Source organism: Lycorma delicatula, chromosome 10, assembly GCF_047948215.1.
Source record: "Lycorma delicatula isolate Av1 chromosome 10, ASM4794821v1, whole genome shotgun sequence".
Lineage (NCBI taxonomy): Eukaryota > Metazoa > Arthropoda > Insecta > Hemiptera > Fulgoridae > Lycorma > Lycorma delicatula.
This window is the reverse complement of record NC_134464.1, coordinates 23906563-23932179: the sequence shown is the minus strand read 5'-3', so window position 1 is coordinate 23932179 and position 25617 is coordinate 23906563. Positions and strand designations below refer to the sequence as shown.

Genomic DNA, 25617 nt, shown 5'->3' with positions numbered 1-25617 from the left:
ATTATTTAAATATGAAAATAAATTTACTTTTTAAAAAGACAGAGACACATTTACAGACAAAGACATTTACTATGTACAAAGACACAAATGTACTTTTGATGTTTACAAAAACATATTATTTTAAAGACATAAAATTACTCAGTATATGCATGTATGTATTTGATCAACAGATATTAGCAGTCTCCATAAGAGTCAGTGCCAGCAGTTCATTGAAGGTATGAATAGATTGTGAGACTCCAAAAGGAGGCAACAAAATCTGTTTGCCTATTAACAGATAAGAAGAATGCAAGAGTATCATCACTAAGAAGACTCAGATCTTCTAAGGTAATCATAGCTTACACTCTCAATCATATGTCTCTGAGTATAAAACAGAAATCGCAGCCTCAAGACATGTGATACCTATTTCAGTCATCAAATATATTTGTAGATGGAATCCGAGGTAATGAGGGAAGATATAATAATTTAATAATATCCGAACATAGTTGAAGATACAAATTAAATATGTACAATGTACAATGATATTTGAGCTGTTTTTTTATTCTTGTTTTCCAGGATATATCTTTCATGTTAGTAAAAACTGGAATTTCATTATTATCCTTACTGAATGTACCTTCATGGTACAAGAAGATGGTACAAGAAGAAGTTTTGTCATTTGTACCTTCATGGTACAAATGAAATGGGTTTTCATTTTTTCACAGTGAATTCTAAAAATATTTCCCTTAAACAGAAAACTCAATTCCCTTAAATAAAAACACATGTACTAGAATATTAGACAAAGAAATACTCTGCATGAAATCAAAAGTTAAATATGCAGCCTTATCAATATTTAATATGTTTTGTAAACAAGGAGCTAACAAGTCTTTCAATTTTGGAAGAATGATATACCTCCTCATAAACAAGCAATTATTATCAATAGAATCCTTTGTATAGAAAAGGTGATAGATAAAATGGAATTAAGAGAAAAGCTACATCAATATTTTAAAATCCAAGATAAAATTACATAATAGAATAGTTATCACTAGTGAAGTTCTTAAATTCAATGATTACTCACAAGCTAAGGCACTTTTATCCATTCATTTCTTACCTAACATTTTTTCATAAAGAAACTGCTTATAGTAAACATCTTAATATGTTAAATTTAGACATGAATAAATGTTACAGTTACTTTATTAAATTAAGATTTTCTTATGATGTCCATTTTCCAGTCCAGTAACTGAGGCTTTTGTTTATTTTTCTAGTACCTACAAAATCCCCCAGTTGCATATGGGTGCAATACAGATTAAGCATAGTGGTAGGGCTCCACCTTATTGCATCCAAGTGTGTAGGATTTCATTTGGCGTGTCCTTTCCTTGACTCATCCGCTCTCTCTACCGTAATGACTGGAAAATTTTAATAAATAAATGTTTATTTTTAAATTTATTTAAAGTTATAAATAATTTGTACACTGTTATTGATGTAAAGGTGGTAAGTAGAGACAAGTTTGTAAATACTAATTTAGATGTTCAACAAGGGTGTCCTTTGTCATATTTAATTTATATTTTGATGAACTGATCTTTCAATGGAAACAACAAGTGTTTTTGGACATCTGCATGAGGATATTTATATTACTGCATTATTGTTTGCTGACGATTTAATTATTTTAAGTGAGAATGAAAATGATCTGGAGTTTAATATATTTAAATTCAACAAGAGAAAAGCTACATCAATCTTTTAAGATCCAGGTAAAACTCTACAAAAAATTTAGTGAAGGTAGGTATAACAGGTGTAGACAATAAAACAGCAGATTTATAGATTTAGGTAATGGCTGGAAGCTGAATCCCTCCCTGGCCATGTCCACTATATAATTAGTTAAATATTTTAATTGCAAATTGTCTGTTAAGAAATCAAAGGTAATGGCTATTAAGAGTAAGGAATCTATTAGATCAAAAATTATATTAGAAAATGAAGCTCTTGAACAAGTCACCTCTTTTAAATTACTATTTATCTATCTTATATTTGAGACTATGACATTAAAATTAAAACTAATCTCTTTAGGTTGGTGTGTGAAACTACAAAGCAAAACCTAAAGAATAAAGAAAGACTTAACAGCCAGCTAAAATTATATATGACAATGGATGTACGAGTGTTTTTATAAGGTTGTGAAACCTAGGTTTTAAAATTTAAAGATCTGAACTCTATATAGGCTGCCAAGATGTCTTTCAGGTGAATTTTAGAGGACGTATCCTGTCTGGGTAGAATAAAAACAAAGATTTTCAAATAGTTCTGAACATAGTTTCCAAGATTTTTGCCTATAGGTAGAAATGGACAGAACCTTTGTAAAGAATGCAGGACAATAGGATACCTAAATGAACGTATCCTTCTTTGTGTTAGGTATCCTATACATCTCCAGCATTTCCCCCTTGAAATGGAGGAAATGCTGGAGGGACGAAACAGGATCTAAACCAGAGAGGAAATGATGATGATGATAATTTTCTTATACAAACATTAAGACAAGGATAAATCCTAAATTCTAAACACAAAGGTAAATTATGTGATTAATCTCATATTTTTATGTAAATCTTGCAAACAATTAAAATATTAAATAAATATTTTAATAATCATCATAATAGTTTCTACATCATCATAATACCTTCTGTCAGTAAAAATGCCTACTAAACTGAAGATAAAAAAAAGATATATAAGTGGCAATATTAAAACAAAAGTAAAATTTCATGAGCAAAATAGTTAAAGTAATAAGTCCAAAATTACCTATAGATTATTATTTTTTAAAAATTGCTTTTGCTTCTCTCATTTGCCTACAAACAACAAACACAAAAAAAGTATACATGTGTTCACAAAATTTTAATTAAGGTAAACAATGGAGATGAAAAATTGTAAATGAAAACAATTCAAATAATTTGTCACCTACACTGTTAACAGTTACTGCTTCCATGTAGGTAGCAAATCCTTCATTTAACCATAAATCTGACCACCATTTCATTGTAACAAGGTTTCCAAACCACTGATGAGCTAATTCATGTGCTAAAGTTAGAGATAGATTCCTTAGTAGCAGTTGAACTGTTTTTATTACATAGCAAATCACTTTCTCTAATAACACAACAAATAAATTTTTCTGTAGAGTGTGCAAAGCTTATAAACATTATTTTATTCTACAATGATATATTTTATGGTTGATATTACCACCAAAGTTCACTCTTTCAATATCCTCTCTTTGTTTCCTAATTGCCTTGGTATCACAGATTATAAAGAAGAAAAGCATTGAGTTTATTGCATATCTGCTTGTATGGGTGCACGAAAGATAGCAGAAAGGGTGTCTTACAACCATATAAAATTTTTATTTTTAAAACAACTAATTCTCCATATTAGATCATCCACTACAATCTCACATCTGTTGCTGGCTGACAACATTGTTGCTTATAAGACTAATGTTTTTTTCTATGATCTGCATACTCTATAAATACCACTATTTAATAAAAATAAAACACAATTAAAATTTATTTATAGAATATAAAACTCCAAACAGTAACATACTAAATACAATAAACAAATAGAATTACTAAGTAACAAGATAACTGTGAACATCCTTGTATTCATTGCGTGATTTTCCAATCTAATGTTATAAGCAAAAGTAACCTGGTTGTATAAAATCTTGTAGAAATGTACTTCTGGCTGAGAACTATAGGATAACGAACAACACCTATCCTTCTTAAAAGTTTCTTTCAATCATTATTGCATTTCCACATTAAAGATGTGTAATATATAATTAATACACAATTACTATATTTTCTAACAAGCATTAGTAACAGTTTGTCACCAGATCCCTTGAATAAGCATTAATTACAAAACTAAATTTCAATCAATTTAAAAAAACACTACAGTATCAAGTTTTTGATTTGTACGATGTACATGATGTATTTTTATATAATTTTTTTTTTTTTTACAAATGTTTAGTCATCTTCATAGCTCCTGACCTTCATAGGTAAAAAATCTTATTGCCTTTCATTCTGCAGGTTCTAGGATTCAGTCTCAATTAGGAACTATTTTATTTTACAGTAATTGTCTGTTATAAAATTGAATTTATCCAAAAAAAGAAAAGTGATTGTAATTGGATACAATCCCTTTCAAATCCATTTTAATTAAAAGTTATGTATTAAAAAAAAAACTGTATTCTTAACAAAAATAATGATTTCAAGCACTTATTTTCAGATTATATATTTTTATGTGAGGTCAAGTTTGGTGACAAATATCTCATTAATGGAGTTTTAGATTATAATAAAGTATGTATAAAAATTTAGCTTGTTGGATTTATCTGTTCAGACACATTTAAAATTTTTTAAATTGTTTAAATTTTAACATTTTTTTTTAAAGGTTTTACAAATTTAAACATTTGTCAGACACTTTATTTGAGAGGTTTTTTTTTTATGAAAATCTGAAATAAAATCTGATTTTAGATCTTTGATTCATAAGGCTTTACTTTGCCTGATTAAAATTTACAAAATTTATAACCAGATTTTTTCAACTTTTGGAGCAATGTTCATCAAACTGAATTGAAATATACGCTAAATTTTAGATCACTAATATTTTTACTTTTCCATTTTTTATATTTTTAATGGCTTTATATCTTCACACCTAAAACTTATAGACATATGAGAATTATTAAGTAGGCTTCATTATAAATGAAATATTGAAGTGTGATTATGATGAATAGATTTTTTAATTCAATCAATACAAATGTATTGCTATTGGAAGGACTGATTCAGTCCTTCCAGTAAAAAAGGTGACCCAATGATGTCACATTCCTTTCAAGAATAAAAGGAAATTAATTCTTGTAGGTAGTTGCACAAAAAGCATTTACTGGAAGTTGAATCCCTTCGTGGCCATGTCCACTATGTAATTAGTAAATAAAAATAATTGTATTTAAAACATCTTCTCATCCTAATTTAAATTTAGTGTATTACTTTAAAGCACTTTCATAACAAAGCTGTTTCACATATTTTCACAAATTATAGTTGCAATCATATAATGTATTTATAAAAAGTGTAAAAAACAGAAATGTATAAAAGTTAATGATTTGAGATTACAGATCCATATGAAACATAATGGAAATGCTATATAATATTCAAAACCAATGTTTTTTTTTGGATTCCAGAAGTTATAATCAGCCAAAGTAAGGCCTTTGGAATCAAGAATCCTAAAAAGGTATCTTTTTTTTAAAATTAACCTAAAAAATATTTTGAATTGGTAAAAATGATTTAAAAGGCTAAATCTCAAGTATATTTTATAAAAATATATCAGTAAATTTTTTATATTTGTCTTCAAACTTGATTATACCTAATTAAAACTGTAGTTAGTCTGTATAAACCTGTAGTTTTTTTGTGCATTATTTTCCATGATGGTCAGAAATATTAATTTGAAATTTAAACTTTTGTGATCTCCAAACCAAATTTTATAACAAATTGTTTTTTAAAAAGTTATTACAACCACCTTATCAAGTAATTCGTTTTCGGTTGTGCAACTTTTTCAGTTAATCTGCAGGTCACAGACAAGAAAGAATACATTTCACAAAAGTAACATTTAATAAATAAACAACTAAAAGCAGATTGTAGATGGGGATTTTTAAATTTATTATAATATTTGGTTCACTGGTTTGTTACAAAAGTTTTATTTATAAAAAAATGGATAGTAAAGTAGCTTAGAAGTTATTCATATAGTTTAGATTTACAGAAAAAAATTTTTTAAATATTTGAACTCATTTATTCTGCAAAGTATGTGCATATTCAGTAAAGAAAGAGAGAAGAATTTTAACTTAATAATTGTCAGTGATGGTCACTAATTTAATTTGGTATATTTGTTAATTATCAAGTCGCCTGTTATTCTATGAATTGTTTTGAATTGAGCACATTACATGTTTGATAATATGATATCCTCTAAAAACCTGGCAAATAAAAAAAATATATGATCACTTAAAATAAAAAACTACATAGATATACAGTTGTAAGATTTCCATTTTTCAGTATTGAAACTAGTTCCAGAATTCAAAGCATCCTTTTCTAATAAGTCGTTTAATGTTATTCTATTCATGTATTTTGTAGCTGATATTTAATTGTTATCAAAAATGTTATCCTGTATTGTAGAAAGATAACTGATGAAGACATTCAATTGTGATTTGCTAGAGCATTGATTCACATGAATATATGTGTGAAGCATTTTCACAAGTGATATTTTTAGAAACATTTCAAGAATAAATGTTTCTAAAAATTGTAACCTAAATTGTAATTAGTAGTAAATAAAACAATATGTATTAAATTAAAAAAAGGGTAAAAACAAGTCATGAATACCTAAATGTAACAAGTCCCCAGTTTTCCATAGCACCATGAAATAAATCAGGTAATGCAACTAAATCTTGCTTTGGTAATGGAAATTTTATATCAAAATATTTCTCATAAAATGATAAAATCTTAGGTCCAAGTTTTTTAACAAATTCTACTTGATCTATAGCATCTTTTCTGGCCCATATTCTAAATTTAACATTGCCATCTGCTTTATCTGTATCTTTATGTTCCATCTCAGAAATCATAAAAGCAACTAAATAAGTTGACATTGGAACTGATTTTTGAAATTCATCCCACACCCAATCTGTTTTCCCTTCCCTGAAAAAAAAAATTAAAAAATTTATAAAAAAGAGCTAATTTTAAACTTTTGTGTTATGTTAATGCTTTTTAATTTTATGATGTTCTCAATTTGACACATACTTGTATCTACATATTATTAAATAAGTTTTACACGCATGTTCAAGCTGTACTTTTCATAAAATTTACCAATTTCGTGATTCTTTTTTATTTTGCAGAGGAAGTTCCTTTAATGGTGCCACTATAAGTGGAAGATCTTTAAAAAAATCTTTTTAATGAAAACATCATTACACACAGAACAAATCACCAAACAAATATAATGCCAATGGATTATTATATAAACTAACATTTTTAGATTGCAAAATATTCAAATGAGATCCAGTTTTAAACAAACATACAATAAACATATAAAAGTCCTTCGCAACAATATAAAATCAGTACTTGTTGACCATCTCATAGAAGTTATAAATTTGTCAACATCAACACACCCTTGATATTCTGCAGTACACAAAAAGTTCTACATTTGTATATTATGAAATACAAAAACATACATAAGTGCACAACAGTGATATACTAAATAAACTGACAGAATTCAAATTACACATGCTTTTCGACCACATTCTTAGTACATTTGCATAAAAAACTATTAGCTGACACTTACGGGAAAGGTGTTAGACCTGTCACTAAAGATGGTCACAACCATAACTGAAATCCTTTGAAGTAACATTTAAAAAAAAATTTATTGTACATTTCAGCTCAGTTTGTTGATATAAAAGCTTAAATTTTTAATTATAATAAATACATTGTCTGTATACAAACGTAGGAAGATATTTTTAATTTTTTTCTTGTTTCATTAATTAGTTTTGGATAATTATAGCAAAATAATGTATAACCTGGTATTATCAGATTGATTTTAGTATACATTCCTACATTCCAAGAGCTACATGGTAGCAATCTACTAAATTTCTTTGCTTTCTTTTTCTTACTGTTGTGAAGATGTAGGTTCCTTAACTTCATGTTTTGTTTTTTTTTTGCAAACAGCTATTGCTTTCATATGGGCCCATTTTTAGAGGCTTATCCTAATTTTAAATAAAACTACAAGATAAAAATATTAATAATTGATTTAAAAAAAATATATATAATAAAAATTAGAAAATAATATTTTGGATCCTTTAAATTAAAATTTTTTGAGTTCAGTTCTAAATTAAGGATAAGTAAATCTTTGGTTATTGTTAATTTTTAATTTGGCAGACTTCTAAAATCCTAAATTCAAAGACGAATTGGGAAAGTACTTTTTTCAGAATTTAAAGCAAATGTTTTTTAAAATGTTATTTGTTTATTTCAACTTAAAAATTTTTTTTTGGTCTTCATTTTCTTCTTCTTCATTTATGGATTAAGCACTGCCTGTTCCAGCTTCTTTCCATCTCTTTCTTGGTCTGCTCAAACTTCTTCTTCCAACTGATTTATAATTAAGGGTCAGCAGAGTTATACAATCTTCCATCATCCTCTCCACTTGTTCTGTAGGTTTGGAGGCAGTAAGGTGGCATCCTCACCATCAATCATAACCTGTGCAGTGCTTGTAACATGGCTAGAGGATTTTATATAACTGGCAAGCTTCAACAAGCCTTGGCCCGACAACTTATAAAGGCAATAATATTTTTTTTGTAAAAAACTTATTTTGTTGTTAATAAGATCTGTTAAATATTTTAACATATTTATAATACTTTTCTCAGTTTTAATTTCTTATTTGATCATATTTGAAATTTTATTTTTAATTTATAGAAATTTAATTTCACAGGGAACAGATTTCTTGAATAAGAATGATACTTCCAAATCCAATGATACTAGGCCAAATATTGGAGACTAGTAGGGAATATTAGCTTATAAATTAAACAATCTGAATAATATGTTAATATGTAAATTAAAATCACTGATAGTAAAAAATCAACAAGCCAGCTAGTATGCAGCAGTCAATGTAAGGATTGTCACACTGTGTACATTGGACAAACACCTCAATACCTTAAAAAAAGAATAGAAGCCCATAACTATAGAAAAAAGGAAGTGACAGTGCTCACAAAACATAAAATAGAACATAAACATTCATTTGATTTCAACAGCACCAAAATATTATACACATAAAAGGACCCACCACTCTAGAAATGATTTACATCAATAGAAATACAAATGCTGTCAACAATAGAACGGACATAGTGGATTAAGCAACATATATGTTAATTTAATTAAAAAAATCATACATCTATATTATAAATTTAGTTTTAAGGAAAACAATGTTTAATGTTTGTAATTTTTGAGAAAAATATGTGCATTGTAAAGGTTTCAATACACAGGAATTAGTAATCAGGTTATATAAAGAGATACATATAATTTTCTAAATATAAGATGAGCGATGTGTGAGTAGGGGGATCTATTACAATAAGGGTGGAGACAAAATATTGTTATCTAGGATGGGTAGTTCAAACCCACCAGGTTGGTTTAGTGATAAATGCATCTTTACAAATTAGCTGATTTCGAAGTAGATAGTTCCAACATTCAAATCCTAGAAAAGGCAGTTACTTTTATACGGATTTGAATACTAGATCATGGACACCAGATACCAGTGTTCTTTGAAGGTTGGGTTTCAATTAACCACACATCTCAAAAATGGTTGACCTAAGACTGTACAAGACTACACTTCACTTACACTCATACATATCATCCTCTGAAGTAATACCTGACGGTGATTCCTGAGGCTAAACAGAAAAAAAGGATGGGTAGATCAGTTAATTTCTTAGTATGCAAGAAAGTTCTGTATAATGTGTGTATGAATGTATATTGTCACCTGAGGAAGCTTAGAGAATTCTAAGTAAAATGTAGTGAATTTAATATATAAGTTTGTATAGTTTATTGGTTAATCCAAAAGATTAATAAAGATAACATTTTAAAGTAAAATATGTCTTGTTATATTTAATTCTATCCATTCAAGAGGAAAATAAACTTAAATAGATTGCTATTAAGTTAATATTTATATATCTAAATATTTTTTTTTTTTCCCCACGTGATTACCAAAAGCTGATATTGAAGCTCCAATTCTGGATCAACAATTTTAATTGGTGTTATATTAAAGCTTAGTGGTCATGGTTTAATTCATTGTTTGTTTATTATTTTATTTTTTATTTAGTTATAGCTATTCTTTTTTGTTAATCTTTGCTTAATTTTTATTTTTATAGTAATTTATTTTGTTTAATTCTAAGAGGGTTAAAAATTCTCATTGCTTATTTGTCACATAAGTTTAGTTATTTGTGAATTATAACTAATTTAGGTTTGATTGAGTTTCTTTTATGGTTGAACATGCATTTTTTAATCTAGTTTATTTTACTTAATTGGTATTGCTTGTGATCATTTAGAAGGACTAAGATTTTTGTTGTAAGGGAGCTTTTAAATTATTTACATTCTTTAGGGTTTCTTTATTTTTATTTTGTACTATAATGAATATATCTAAATATAATAAATATATATTTGTGCTATAAATATATCTTGTTCTCCAAGATAAAATTTATTTTCTGAAATTTGTTTAATAATTTCTATTTTGAGATGGGGATTTTAATCAGGTTTTATTTTATTACTTTTTTCTACCTGTGATTTAATTATTTTTTATTTTACTCATCGTAGTTTATTTTTTGATTTAATTTTAATTAGTCTTGTGTTCAAAATTATTCTATTTAATCACATGTTTTCTTCCAATTTTTTCATCTTTATTATAGTTGATTTTTTCCATTGTTTATCTAGTTTAAATTAAAATTCAAATGTTTTTTGACACAATATTAAAAATCTATGTTTGAAATAGGAAATGAAAGCAATATTAGATTAAATACTTTTTCATTAAATTTAAATCCTTTTTTTAAAAAAATTTAAGAAAGATAAGGATTTTCATTAATTTTATTTCTGTTCAACTGTTTTTGCATCTGGTAATGTTTTTGTATCTGATAAGAATGAAATGGAAAATCAAATAAATTAGGGGTAATTTGTATTAATTATAACAATTGTATTATTTTTGTAATGTGGAGTAGATTTGTAGTCTGTTTAATATAAATGATTTCAACTTTCTTTGTTGTTTGTGTTGCACAAGAATCTTTTTTGTTAACCACAACCTTAATATTGATTAAGTCAATTATTAAAAAAATAAATAAATAAATAAAATTTTACATAGTAAATTTCTTTTATATCGTACGTAATATTACATGCAATAAAAGAATAATATATCATGGCAGAAGAAGATGATAAACCCCTTTTTTTGTTTTAATCCGAAGTGGGAAAATTTGCCTTCCAAATGCCAGTAGCCTGTACATACTGGGTGTGTAGGGTTCACAGCATGTACGTGGGACTCACTAAAAACCCACTCCCTTTCCCTCCCAACGATGTGGTGATGGAACCACCTAATAAGGTTTTCATCGCCATCACGCGTGTCAACGAGCACACCTGTGTAGCCTTTGAGCCATCTGCCGAGGGCACCCAGCAGTGACAATCTGGTTAACCCCTACTATCCACTGCTACACAGGAGCTGGCCCACCACCATCACTCAGCAATACACTGCTCTCTAATGCTCTTCTTCATTCATCTTTGTAGAAAGAACTTCCTGGAACCATCTACAACAATTGCTCCATTCGTCATCAGAATTAAGCAACCTTTCCATCACTTTATAAGGAATCATCACCCCTTGCTGGGTAAGGATATCACCCCTCAGCTTGTTGGGTAAGGAATCACCCCATCAGGGGGTGATTCTATCACCCCTTGCTGGAATTTAGAGTTTTATATGGTTCAACCATCATCACCTTGTTCTTCCCTAAGAACCTAAGGGCCAGTAGCTTCCACCGCAGACTGAAACAATGCAATTTTGTATTAAGAAAGGTGAAACATTTGCAAATGATTTCCCTTCTTTCTTAAATTTGACTACAAAAACCCTTTATATAATAACTACTGAATATGGTTTTGGAATTTAGTACAAAGTATGCACTTGGCAGTAATTGACATTATATTTCCTTAAATAGTGCCTTACTAAAAAGATTTATTGCAATTTTAATATTGACTGGTTATCACAACTTACCTCAAACAGATATTTATTGTAGTAAGGATGAAGGTAAGGGTGTTGCAATGCTGTACAATTCAATGAGCAACACTTTTAGGGTAATAAAACTAAATGTACATTTTTCAGATAACTAATTGACAAGCAAGATACATTAAAAAATTATGGCCATTCTTCGATTAAGTCAACAAATGGAATTTACAATTTGGTGTTTTTTCTCATAGTTTATCTATTATTGATAAAGAAATTTTGCCATATTTTGATAGGCATTCAGCAAAAATATTTATCAAAGGTAAACAAATTACATTGGATTTAAGCTTTAGTATTATATAGTTTTAGGTCTTCTCTAGTATTATCTCTGATGAAGAGTGAAGAAATAAAAATACCATGAAGTATTGCTGAGAATTAAGAAAAAAGTAAAGATAATCTTCCTTCAGCACCAATGGCAACCCAGGGCTGTCGATCAAAAACCAGTTCGACAGATGTTTGTTATGATCAAATAGGACGTTATTTCAGAGCATGTGAAAAAAGCTAGACAAAGATGTAAACTCTGCAAAAACCATATAATTTATTTCGTGTAAAAATGTAAAGTGCATCTACATTCAAAATATTTTCAAGAATTACATTCACAGCAAAGAAGATAATTTTTTTAAAGAAAAACCAAATTAAAATTGCTTATTTATAGCTGTAATACTTAAGTTTAATAAATTGTTCGTATATCTTCTTATTATATTCTTCAGAAAATGATATATTTTGCATGCTTTTTGCCAAAGGTGCATAAACAAACCACTTTATTCCTGTGCGATAATTGATTTTTTTTGTTGATATGAAAATATATTTCTACCTTTATATACTTAATAATAGATAAAATAAAGGGTTTATTTAGAAAAAATTGTATATGTTTATCTCTGGCAGTTAATAGTGTAATGAATGCTTTGAAACGACATACCAAGATCAAATCCAAAATCACAAGAACTCTTACAACAGTTTCTGTGGCACAGTATTAATGTATTGAGTTACGTCAAAAATTGTATGAAAGCAATCAACAAAACTTAGTGCAGCCAATAATGCAATAACGCTTTAAATCACAACATATAGTCCACTGGTGCTTGAACTGAATTTTTTCTAATAAAATTTTCATATTGTCATGATTCTTTCATGTTAATTGCATAACCCAATGATACTTAAGGAAATGAGTTGACATTGTGTAAATGGACAGTCTTTAAATTGGTTTTTGAATAATCTATGAACAGTTTCAATTCTGTAGAGTAATGTTCATGATGAAGTATATTCATGACAGCACGAATAATGTCACACTACACTGAACTATTTTCTTCAGAATATAAATTTTGAAACTGTTACTGACAATTATGAAAGAAACACTTTAGTGTCAACATGGAGAAGATTTCAGCCTAGATCCTAAAAGCTTGGCTTGTTTCTTTGACAAGTCAAATCTTGAACAAGGTCGTTTAATTCACTTTGAGTTATCAGATGAATTTCACAGGAAGAGGATTTTGGCTCAAAAGTAGGATTGTCTTGCGCCTCACATTGAACTTCAGTGGCTACCTCATATTTTGATTCATCTAAAGTTAGATGTGTTGGAGGTAGGTAAGGTTACAGGTAAGTCCTCACCATGAGGAACTGGCTTTATAGCAGAAGTAAATTTGGGTACAACACTGTGCATTTGGATTTACTTCTTGTACTTATCCCTGTTATTTTTATAATATAGAAATAATAGCCTGATAAATGATCTTGCAGTTAACTCCATATGATTGGTGTGGCAAAAACTCATGTGCCAATTACTCCTAGGTCAGTGTGTCCAGTCTGTCAAGATGTTTTATAGCAGATGTGAGGGGTTCAGTTCTTACCTTAATTTCCAACTTTACAATCAAAATGTAGTTCATAACATTTTTTGACTAGTAGAGTCAAACTTTGTCGTTCTTTAAAACTCAATCACCACATACGTAGTAGAAGTTATCTGGATCATTTACACACTTTTTTAGCGTGTTTATTCAATAACATAACACACTTGACATAGCAACTGCATGCAAATCACTAAACAGAATGAAACCACAGTACATACACAGTGAATGTTTAAACAATATTGGTATATTTATTGTATGACACAGAAGATTGCTCTTTGGTGAATGTCAGAATCTACAGTAAATGCAGCTGTTGTGTTCATAGTATTATGTTTGTACCCCAAGCTCTGTTAAAATCTTTATGTACATAAGTTATCCCAAAAAAAACATGCAATTCCACAAACCAATACTTCAAAAATTTTATCATAAAAATTGTGGATTTCATTTTGAATTCAGCATAAAAATTTACATTAAGAATACAGTAAAACATTTTTGTAACAAAAACTGTGTTTATTAGTATTAGTTATCTAGTTTACACAATCTTAAAATTTACAATTGATTACGAAGTATTCCACAAAATGGAGATGGACAATTTTCCAACATAAAGATACAAGTATGGATATGGGGAATTTTCTTTTTATTAAATTATAACATTTTTTGGAGTTAGGCAATTATAACATTGAAAAGATTTTTGAAGAATCTTATCTCTATGATTAACAATGATATCACTACCTGAAAAGCACATTGCTGTGTGTTTATTTATATTTACCTAGTAAAACACATCCATTGAATTATTTTTTTTAACTTCTTGTGTGTAATTTTCTAATCCTGGAAAGTTTATTTTCTGATGAAAATGTACTGGTAACATCTGTAGAGAAGACTGTTATCAGTATGATTATTGTTGTTGTATAGATTTGAATTCTTTAAAAAATTTATGTAAAGTGTACATTCATAAAAACTATATATATCACCATATGTCCAGAAAAGCTCAGTTTACCAGCTGTCTGCCATTGTGTAATTTTAACATAAAAATTTATATCTCAGGATTGGTTTATTGTATCGAGCTGAAATTTTGTTTATTGCTAAGCTACCCAGAGGTTTACTTGTGTACAAATAATGATCCTGATCTCTCTGTACATTTCAAAATTGTAACCATGTAAACTTTTTAATTGTTAATATCTTTGCAACTGCTGGTTTAAAAATTTTAAGCATTTTATGACAAAGAAAATGACACCATATTTATTCAAATCTGTTCATAAATAACAAAATTATGGCAAAAATTCTTTAAGCAAGTCCCTTTAGAATAAAAACCAGTTTTCATTTTGTGCTGAATAAAATGAAATAATCCGACATGATCTCAACAGGAACAATAAATTATATTAATATTGAAAAGTAATTTACATTAAGACAATGTTGTAATTAAGTCATTGTGGTAAACTTGAATAAAAACTAATACTCAGTTTTTATTTTGCTGTTGGTCAAGTGAATAAATAGTAATATAAATAAAAGTGATCTGTGTTGTACGAGTTAATAAATTATTATTTTTTACCCTTTTACCCTTAACTTTTTCATCATGACAGGTAATGCGAATCACATTTATACTGATTTAGAAATGGCTGATATACATTTAATGTTTGGTCTTTGCAACACCCTTGAGGCAAGACATCAGGACACTTTTACCATTTTTATCGTCTCACACAATGTTTTCATCCATTCAAAGATGGCTTAGACACAGGAAGCTTAAAATGTGGTAAATCAGGATGTTCAATATTTACACCTAAAATTCAAGGTAGATGTGTTAGATGAAATATCTAACCATCCAGATTTACAAGGTCGGCCATTCTTAATGCACACATGTGGTCAATTGAAAACCCTCATGTCATTTCAGAGAACCATCTCCAACAACAGTTTTCTGTAAATGTATGTGCAAGTATTTTGAATGACTACTACTTGTCTGTTTTTTATCTGAAACGCTCAGTGGTGGAAGATATTTATTTACATTTCTTGAAGGCTGATCTTCCACTTTTATTCTAGAGATTTACCACTAAACACACATAACAAAATGTGGTTCATGCTGGATGGATCTCTGGCTCATTATAAATTACATGTTTGGGATCACCTAAATGAAGCACATCTGAACAGTGTGATTGGTTGAGAAGACCAATTAGCATTGCCTGCAAGGTCTCCTGATCTTCAAATTTTTATGTTAAAATTATATGGTCTCAATCACGTATTTTTCTTAAGGGAGCATTTAAACACAGTTTTATATGACACCCCTGTGGATACCAAAGAATAATTGTACACAAGAATTTTAATTGGGATTTATAGGATTTGTCAGATACCTGGCATCTTTGAAAGAGTCTGGCAGTCGATGAAAAAACATCTACTGTAGTTTCCTTTGTTGTTATATTATCTGATATTATAATTTATTGTTAAATAAATTTTTATTGAAAAAATAAAAAAAAGTTTGATTAATAACCAGTGTCTGTTCATTAAACGAAAAATGTGTAATGCATTTTATATTTCAATATTAATGTGATTTATTATTATAATATTTTCAGGATTTCAATAATATTCTATTTTATTTTAATATTTTCAATATTATTAAATTATTATAATTTATTACATGATAAAATTATTAAAATTATTCCAGTTCAGTCGTGTTATTTTATTTTATTTAAGGGGAAATGAAAACTGGTTTTTTATTGTTGAGAGACTTGCACAAGTAAGTGAGCCTCTAAATAAAAATAGTCAGTTAAGAAGTTTTGTTGTAACTTTGTTATTTATGAATCAATTTGAATAAATAAGGTGTGATTTTCTTTGTCATAAATTGTTTATCATTTTTATAATAATATAACATTTAAATAAACTAGTGGTTGCAAAGATATTAATTATTAAAACATCTATGTGGCTGCCATTTTGAAATGGATTAAGAGATCAGATTAGATTCATTATTTTTATATAAGTAAACCTGTAGGTGTCCCAGCGGTATACAAAATTTCAGCTTGATATGCTTAACCATTCCGAAGAACTAAAATTTTATGTTAAAAATACAAAATGGTGGATAGCTGGAAAACTAAGTGTTTCTGGACATATCTCAATATAAAGTTTTTTCTTTATTTCGATGTGGGGGACCATCCCCTGAATTCTTGAAACTATTTTTATAAACAGTTCCAATATCCTTTGTGATAAAACGGCAGGTGTGGTTTGAATGTTTCTACCTGTTAAAAAACAAGTGGTTTTTAATTTATATTGTCAAAAGTTTGGTTTTGACAATTCGCCTCTTTTTGAGGCGTCCTGTAGAAGCTTCATGTACTTTAAGAATAAAAATACTTCTACCTGAGTTTAAAATGCAGGTAGTTGGATTGAAAAAGAGTAGATTTTTAATAAATAACTTGGAAACTACGCTGTTACTATGTATATTAAAATTGTTGCTATGTGTATATTCAAAAGTTTGTAAAATGAGTCTGTAAAATGGGAAATGGCTGAGAGAGAATTTTATTATCATCATTTGGAATTGTATCTTGTCAAGTTAATATTTTATCAACCAGTATTTTAAATATGTTGCTTTCAAATGAATTCTAATACAGATTTCTGTATTCTAGCCTCCAGAACAGTAGAAAATTGTAATACAGATTTTTGTCAAAAATTTCATATAATATTACATCTATTAATAATGTAACAGTATGTTGAAAAACTACTAGGGTACTTTCTTAATGTAATGTGTAGATAATTTCTTCCATGATAGAGTTAGTGTGTAAGTTATTTTTATCAATTTGTTAGTGTAGCACAAACAATTATTCATGGTTGTTTTAATATGATAGTGTTTTTTTCACAAACTTTCATTGATGTACAGGTCAGCATATCACAGAATTGGATTTTTTTTTATAACTATAACATTTTATTGATTTAACAGGTGAATTTTTTAAATCTTTAAATCTTAACTTGTATTATTGTTAAAGGTACGATTAAATGTAAGCCATTGCAAATTCATGGAAGTTTGTTAATACTAGGTCTGTAAATTAAGTAATGAGACTGGTTCAGAAAAACTTTTTATTTACAATCCAGTTATATATGGACTATATAAATTTTGAAATAGTTCTCTTGGGAAGCCACACAACACTTCAAATGGTAAACCCACTCTTAATAGCAATGTTGGAACTCTCAGAAACTGGAATATCCTTCAGATGATCGGTTACATTTTTAAAAAAATGTTTTCTGCTGTTCTAAAACTGTGTTCTTTGAGGTGTTTTTTTAAAGTCGGGAACAGGAGAAAGTTGCAGGGACTCAAGTCTGGTGAATAAAATAGTTGAGGAAAATACAGGAATGTTTTTCTTTGCCATAAACTCATTAATTGAGAGTGCAATGTGACAAGGTGCATTGTCATGATACAGCATCCAGTTGTCTTTGATGGCTGGTTTTTGGATTGGTTGTCTTTGATGGCATGAGAATAACTCTTTTCCACAGTCTTTCAAAAATTTCTCGTTAAACATATTCATTTACAGTCTATCCTGAAGGCATAAACTCCTTATGGACAATGCCATTACTATCAAAGAAACAAATTAGCATGGTTTTGATTTCTGATTTGGTCATTTTTGCTTTTTTGGACGTGGTGAGTTTGAAGTGTGCAAATCCTTGCTGTGGGGTTAGAGGCAGGCAATGAGAAGATCTAATCGGCGGGCTGACCTGTTTGACTAGATTTATGGCTGGTGGACAGGGAGTCCAGTTTGAGTAGACAACCTCCTTGATGTGCTTTGCTTTGTTGTGGATCCAGTCCTTTGGGTTGGGTGAAAAAAAATCCTTGCTCTGGCATTTTGTTTCTGGGTCGTACTCAAATACCCAAAATTCATCACTAGTAATAACATTTTTTAGAAAACTAGGATTAGTTTCAATTTGCCCTAGAAGATTGCGGCACTCTTCCACCCTGTTGTTTTTCTGTTCAACAATGAGGTTTTTTGGGACTAATTTTGCAACAAATTTTTTTCATGTTCAACTCACTTGTCAAAATTTGATGGACTGGTATAGTTCAAATTCAATTGTTCTGCAGTCATTCTGACAGTTAATCGCCAGTCGTTTCGTATCGAGTCTCTGATTCACTCAATATTGTCATCACTTTTTGACATTAACGGTCTTCCAGAACGTGGATCATTTGCAGCTGATTCCCATCCATCTGAAATTCTTTAAACCACCTAAAAACTTGGGCTCGTGAAAGAGCATCATCTCCATATGCCCTTTTCAATTCTGAAAAAGTTTTAGTAGCATTCTCACAGAGTTTAACACAGAACTTGATTGCACAATGTTGCTCCTAATTAATATCACTCATTTCTGTAACACACACTTGTTTTACGAAAAGTGTGTTTACGTCTCTCATGGCAACAACAGGCTAAAAATATTAATACCTAATATAAATTAGCTGTTCATATAACCATATGTTTACTAGTAACTTTACAGTGTTGCCACTTTGGTTGCAAAAAAACTAATCTCATTACTTTATTTACAGACCTATTATTTTTGTCAGATTTTGTTGTATAAGTATAAATGGTACGACGCATAACTTTACAAAGACAAAATGATTACCATGAGTTAGCTTAATTGATCCCAATATTAAAATTCAATTCAAGCCCCATAATTTTGTTTCAGCTTAAAATAAGTTCTAAAAAATATGTTTCACTCGACCATTTAATTTTTACTAGTGATATTAGGTAAACATTTATCTGGAATCAATATTCTTTTAAATAAGTAGTAGTTTTTCTGATGGACTTCAAAAGGAAAGGAAAAGTTCCTGTTCTGGTGGATTAAGGTTTTGCATTGGATTTTTTCTTTATCTCTGGGTTAAATCTTTTAAATGAAACTGTATTTTTTATTTAAAAAAATGTTATTCTGATTTAAAAAAATTCAAATAATCAAGCAAATTATTTGATTGTATAAGACAAATAATTAATCCTATACTTATTTTTGATAATTATTTTTTTTATTTATATATATATATGTATTTTTTTTTACAGGTCTTGGGATAAATTGTGGATTGTAGTAAGAGGTACACTGCTTTTGGTATATAAAGATAGTAAAAGTGCTAAGGCTGCACCTGAAGTTTATTACAAAGGAGAAGCCCCCACTGATTTACGAGGTGGTACTGCTGAAATAGCTACCAACTACACTAAAAAGAAACATGTTTTCAGGGTCAAGTAAGTTCTTTATATATATATATATATATTTTTTTTTTTTAAGAAGTATAAGTATTTTAAAAATACTGTTGCAAATTTTAAATATGATTTTGGAAATGACAGTTATCAGAGTCTAATCTCTTTTATGAAGATAGAGTGAAATTTTTATTCCTTAAGGAAGAAATTAGATACAGATAAAAACATTTTTTCTCATTAACAACCAACTCATTTTTTCCGACCAATTTATATTAGTAATCAAATATAAGTAATGCCCAGTAAGTAGAATTTAGGTATGTTATCTGTATATCTCTCATACCAATAGCATTATAAAAATGTGTTTATTGTCTTTACTTGTTTTAGTTATTTAAAAAAACCCTATTTTCCAGTTTGTTTTGAAGTTTGTATTTAATGTTCAAAGTTTCAGATTTATATATCTTTGGATATAAGCGATATATAAAAAGTTGTTTACTGAACATAAAGTGTTTTTCTATCCCCCTTGGGTAAGGACACGTTTTGTCAAGTTTTCATATCTATTGGTATATAAAATTTTGAATATGCTACTTATTATATAGTGGACTACTATTTTTCATTTTTGAATGCACTAAAGGTTGTGTTTTTTCTGAGATGTGGCTGTAGTTTCAGGTGTAAGCTTCTGAAGGTTTTAACAGTCTAAACTTAAGAAGAATTTTAAAAAATCTTATGGCAGTAGAAACATATGAGGTCTGTCTTGAAAGTATCAAAAATTATTCTGTAGCTAGTGAAAAGAGTTAATTGTGGTCAATACTGGCAATATCCCCTTCAAAATATTCTGCTTTGGAAATTAATTTTTTTCCAAATATGCTTCTATTTTTTAAAGCATTACTTGTATTCTTCTTTCTGAATAACCAACATGTGCTATGTCACATTCTGTCTAATTTACTCTATGTCACATTTTGGCTAATTTTCCTCTACGTCAACAAATCTTGCTTTTAGAGAATTTTTAATTTTAGGAATAGCCAAGAAGTCACTGGGAGCTAGGTCAGGAATGTATGGGGAAGGTAAATTTGCAAAGTCCTGTATTTCATTATAAATTGCTAGATTAGTTGTAAAGAATGAGCAAGTGTCTTGTCATGATGAAGCACTTGTCACAACTTTTTCCCAAATCAGTCTGTTTCACTACATGGAGCAATCACTTTAGAACATCCAAGAATAATCTTACATCTGGCCTTTCAGAGTATAACACCTTCCTGGTCAAAAAGAACAGTGAGCATTGCTTTGATGTTGCTCCAACTTTGGTGTGCTTTCTTGGCTTCTGGCCTTCTCGGATTCTTCCATTGTGAAATATAGAATTTTGTTTGGGTCATAACCATAAACATAAATGAAATTTTTCCCAGTAATGGCCTTTTTTTTTTTTAATATTTCTGAGTTTCTGATTATTTCCTGGGTGACTTCTATTCAGTAATTTGTCTTCTGTCTGTAAACTTTTGAAACCATCTTACTTTCTGTAAGATTTTGAAACCATGCAATTCATCTTCAGTTCTTTGCTTAAGAGTTCTTAAACTATATTTTTTGAAATTCTGAGGTCTTCTTCTATCTCTTGCGTAGCCAAACAACGATTTTAATTAATTAAAACTTTTCTTTAACTTGTTCCACATTTTCAGGAGTCGGTGTAAGTCTGCCAAACCAAGGGTCATTTTCAACTAAATATGATAATTTTTTAAAATATTCTAACCATTTTAATTGTGTATCATTCATAGAGTGCAGATTCTTTGTTCCGTCTCTCATGATGTTTCTGACATCATGAAATCCAATGAACAGAAATGTTGGATGATTATACTGTAGCATATTTCTGTCAACTGATTAGCTGAATTGAGGCACTGTTTGGTAGAGGTATCCGACATTGTGAACAAGCACATCCATATGACACTTCAGTGTTGAAAGTTACAGCAAAAGATCGAATACTTTCTGGACAGACCTTGTAAATACATACATTAAATCTCACATGATGTATTTCAGTCCACTCCTCAATCTATTGAAAAATTAGGGATTATCAATTAGTTTTGGTGCAGCCTGGTTTACAAAATAAAAGAGCCTAATGAAATAATTTTTTTTTTTACTTATATCAGGATTCCCCCATTTTTTTGTCTTAGTTTTTGTTATGTTATGCTTTGTTCTTGTTATGTTTTAAATAGTGAAATCAAGAAATTTACATTGCTGAAAGGCCTGTGGGTTTATTTATTAACATCATCAGCAGCTCCTGGGTGACAACCGGTGATAGTTCCTGTCCTTTGATTTTTGGAATGGTTAGAGATGAATTTTGTAGAATGTGAAAGATACATCCCAGCCTAACTGAGATCTGAATGCAGAATTTTACAGATGAGAAAGGCTTAAGGTTATATGATAAAGTAGCTTAAAAAAATTTCAGTTTTTTTTTGTTACTTTATCACATAATTAATTAATTTTTATTTTATTAAATTAAATTTTAATTACGTAGACCAATAGTGAGACGAAATAATCTTTACAAGTTGTCATGGTGGTAGTTTTATCACGTAAACAAAATAATGCATTTTAATCTATAGGAGTTGATTTCACTTAATTAAGTTTGTTTATTTATAACTAAATTTTTATTCATATTATAGAAGGACATAGACCTTCTAAAATTAATTTTAAACAGATTCTGAATATTACTCCTGCCTAAAGTGAAACTGAGATGATATTTTTAGCGCAGTTATCAGTCCAACAGTATTGCTGATGAAAAAAAATCTTTGATTTATTGTAGAAATTACTACTTTTTATTCTAAAGCTTAAGATAGTAAATTAACATGTTAAAAAGTTTGATCATGATTTAACTGTTTTCTTCATAAATTCTTAGGTTGAGCAATGGAGCAGAGTATTTATTCCAGGCAAAGGATGATGATGAAATGGGACAGTGGGTCAATGTTTTAACAAGTGTTTGTAAAATGCAAGGATCTGGTGGACCTTCAAGATCGCACACGCTTCCAGCTCCTCAGGAACGGAAGGATGAGCCAAAACGTCGTTCCTTTTTCACTCTTAAAAAGAAGTGAGTATTTCTTATTCACATAAAAAGAATTTACATGTAATTTTTTTTTTAATTGAAGAATCATGCTTTTCAGTCACCAATCATCAATTTATTCAGGAAAATGTGTAATCACTTGCCTGGCCAAATTGTTATTATTATTGATATTCAAGTTCATAGATTTTTGATTAGGAATCTGGTTATTTTTTATTCTTGAGCTTTATAAATTTATTGATATCTAAGATTATTTTATAAAAAGTAATTTATGTTGCTAATAAAAATTTTGTTATTCTGTTTCAGCTGAATGAAATAATAAAATTTATCTATTATCAAAAAAAATTATCACTCATCGAGCGATACATAAATGTGATGAATGAAAAAAAGGATAGAAAAAAATTGTAATAAATTAAATAATTGTAAAAATATATATATATATTTAAGAAATTACTAAAAGAAGAAAACAAAATTATTAGTAATGTTTATAAATACTAGATATTATTATTATTACTACTGCGTGTCACACAGCGTTGTTTTAATTTAATGAATTTAACAGTTATATAAATAAAATTTGTTGATAGAATTTAAATTGCAAGTCACTGTGCTAGTATTATATTATTTATTATTTAATTCAAAAGATTATTTAATTTGTTGATGACAGAGAATTGATAAATATATTACTAAAATAATTGATCAATTTCGTAATGTAACAAATAATCTATATTTACTTATTGGAGCTTTTTAGTAATTTACTTATAATCTCTTGACTAGTGGTAATTCATTCATAACATCTTAAAAATTATTTATAATAATATTTACTTGTTGATGTATTTTGTATTAATTATTATTATGATGCAATATTTGACGAGTTACTACTGCCAATAACTACACTTTACAACACCGTATTTTTACATTTTGTTTTTATTTGTATTGTATTATTATTATTAAAATAAAATATGTTTTATCTTGTATCATTAAGTTTTTTGTTGGTTTCTTTATTTTTTTATATAATCCTGATTTTATGGTAACTTTTGTTTATTAATGTTTATTGTTATATTCTCTAAGATGCCTTTAAATAAAGATGTTGTTATTATTATTATTAGTAATATTTATATTATTGTAATATAATTATATATATTTTTTTAATTTTACGGTAGATTATGATAACATTTTACCTGCTTTACTTTTTGTTATTATTTTTTTTTAATGTAACTTATTTTAAGTGTAAATTTTACACGGGCTTTTCTTTATGCATAATTAACTAGTAAAAGCTATATTCAATGAGTTTTGTGATGTTTTGCGTATAAAAATATACATGCATTTATATTTACATTACAAATACTACTTATTGTGATGTATTCAAGGTAAAATAGAAGCAATATATCTTCTATCACTTTCTTTAATTTTTTATGGTAAGTGTGTTAATGTGGTTTCATTATCATATATATATATATATATATATATATATATATAACTTACACTTTATTTATTTATTTATGTTTTTTTTTAAATTTGTTTAACAAAGTATTTTGTTTTCTTTTTCTTGATGTCTCATGTGAAAACTATGAATGTTTTCAAAGAGTTCATCATTTTAAAGACGTTCACTTTAAGGTATATATTAAGTTTATTATTATTACCTTGTAATGTTTATTATACAATAAAAGCCTTGAAATATTAAAAAAAAGTTTTTTTAATTAGTTGCAGTTATTACTGTTTAAAAAAATTAAATATTGATCTTGGTAATGTGTTATGTTGTGGTGTAATGGCAGGCTTTTTAAAAAAATATATTAATAAGTAAATGCTATTAATTATACTATTTTTAATTGCTTCAGCTGTTGAGATACTTCTCTTTAGCCTTTGTATTCTTGTGGAAAAAATTATAACTGAATCAGTTCATGACAACATACAGTTAAAATTTCCTACTTTAGTTATTGCCGGATGCAGTAAATAAAGATTAATTCACAATTTTTTCTTTCTTTTTTAATGAAATTACTTCTTCACTTCAATGTCTTAATACTGACATTTTCTTTTATTATACATTTGTCTAATCTATAAAAATAAAATATAGATTTATTATTTAATGTAATAATAATAATAAATAGTTTGTCTTTAAAAAAAAAAAAATTAACAAAACCAAAATAAAAACTTTCCTAAAGAATCTTTAAAAACATATAATAGTAAGTAGTCATCATTAAAAAATCTACTATATTAAATGTATTACTATTCATGCTTTTAATTTTTCTATTATATTTATTACATTTAAATACAATTTATAAAATAAAATTATACAAACAAATATAATAATGATTTGTGCCCTGAGGTAGATAATCCCCACGTCCGGAACACAACATCTATGTTCCACGTCCAGGGCGGCAACAGCTGTACCTTTGTACATCACATATAGCTGGCTAACGGGGTTCCGAGTAAATTCCTCGGTTATGCTTTGTTAAGTTTGACCTGGTTCCAACTTCAGGTCACTAAACGGACTGGATTTTTGGCTACCTGCAGGAAATGGAATAACAAACGATTTTGGAAATGGATTCATACCACTCTTAGAGGTGGCGATGTGGCGGCCAGGGTCAATGTTATTGCAGGTGTAACGGAGACCCTTCCGTTGTCCACATGCCCCCTGCGATGGCAAGCATGTAGCAATGGTGCCCATGTATGTCGGTGCATGGGAGCTCTGAAAGCTTCGGTGAGTAGGAGCCTGGAGTCAGTGCAGAGACTGCGCATCCGCTCTCTGCCAGGACATATGCCGGTTCCACCGGAGTACCAGATCGGACCTCCAAGGTTAGTAGCCCTGGAGTGGGGGTGTACCCCGGCGGCTAGCCTTGCTACAGAAGGGATCAATGTTCATGAATTTTCCTGA

The 25617-nt window shown here is 28.7% G+C and overlaps 1 protein-coding gene across 1 annotated transcript; it reads left to right on the top strand.

Moving 5' to 3' along the window:
* The first annotated feature begins 149 nt into the window (after nt 1–149).
* LOC142331682 (spectrin beta chain-like) lies at nt 150–23094 on the top strand. Its single transcript, XM_075377712.1, has 5 exons — nt 150–215; nt 553–665; nt 19577–19756; nt 22587–22775; nt 23052–23094. The coding sequence occupies exons 1-5, from the start codon at nt 150–152 to the stop codon at nt 23053–23055; spliced, it is 552 nt and encodes a 183-aa protein (XP_075233827.1). The 3' UTR covers nt 23056–23094.
* The last annotated feature ends 2523 nt before the right edge of the window (nt 23095–25617 follow it).

Excerpts from the sequence above, each read along its gene's own strand:
- LOC142331682 (XM_075377712.1), top strand. The coding sequence starts at position 150 with ATGTATGTATTTGATCAACAGATATTAGCAGTCTCCATAAGAGTCAGT. Across the intron at positions 216-552 it reads GTGCCAGCAGTTCATTGAAG|GATATATCTTTCATGTTAGT; the intron begins GTATGAATAGAT and ends CTTGTTTTCCAG. Across the intron at positions 19,757-22,586 it reads AAACATGTTTTCAGGGTCAA|GTTGAGCAATGGAGCAGAGT; the intron begins GTAAGTTCTTTA and ends ATAAATTCTTAG.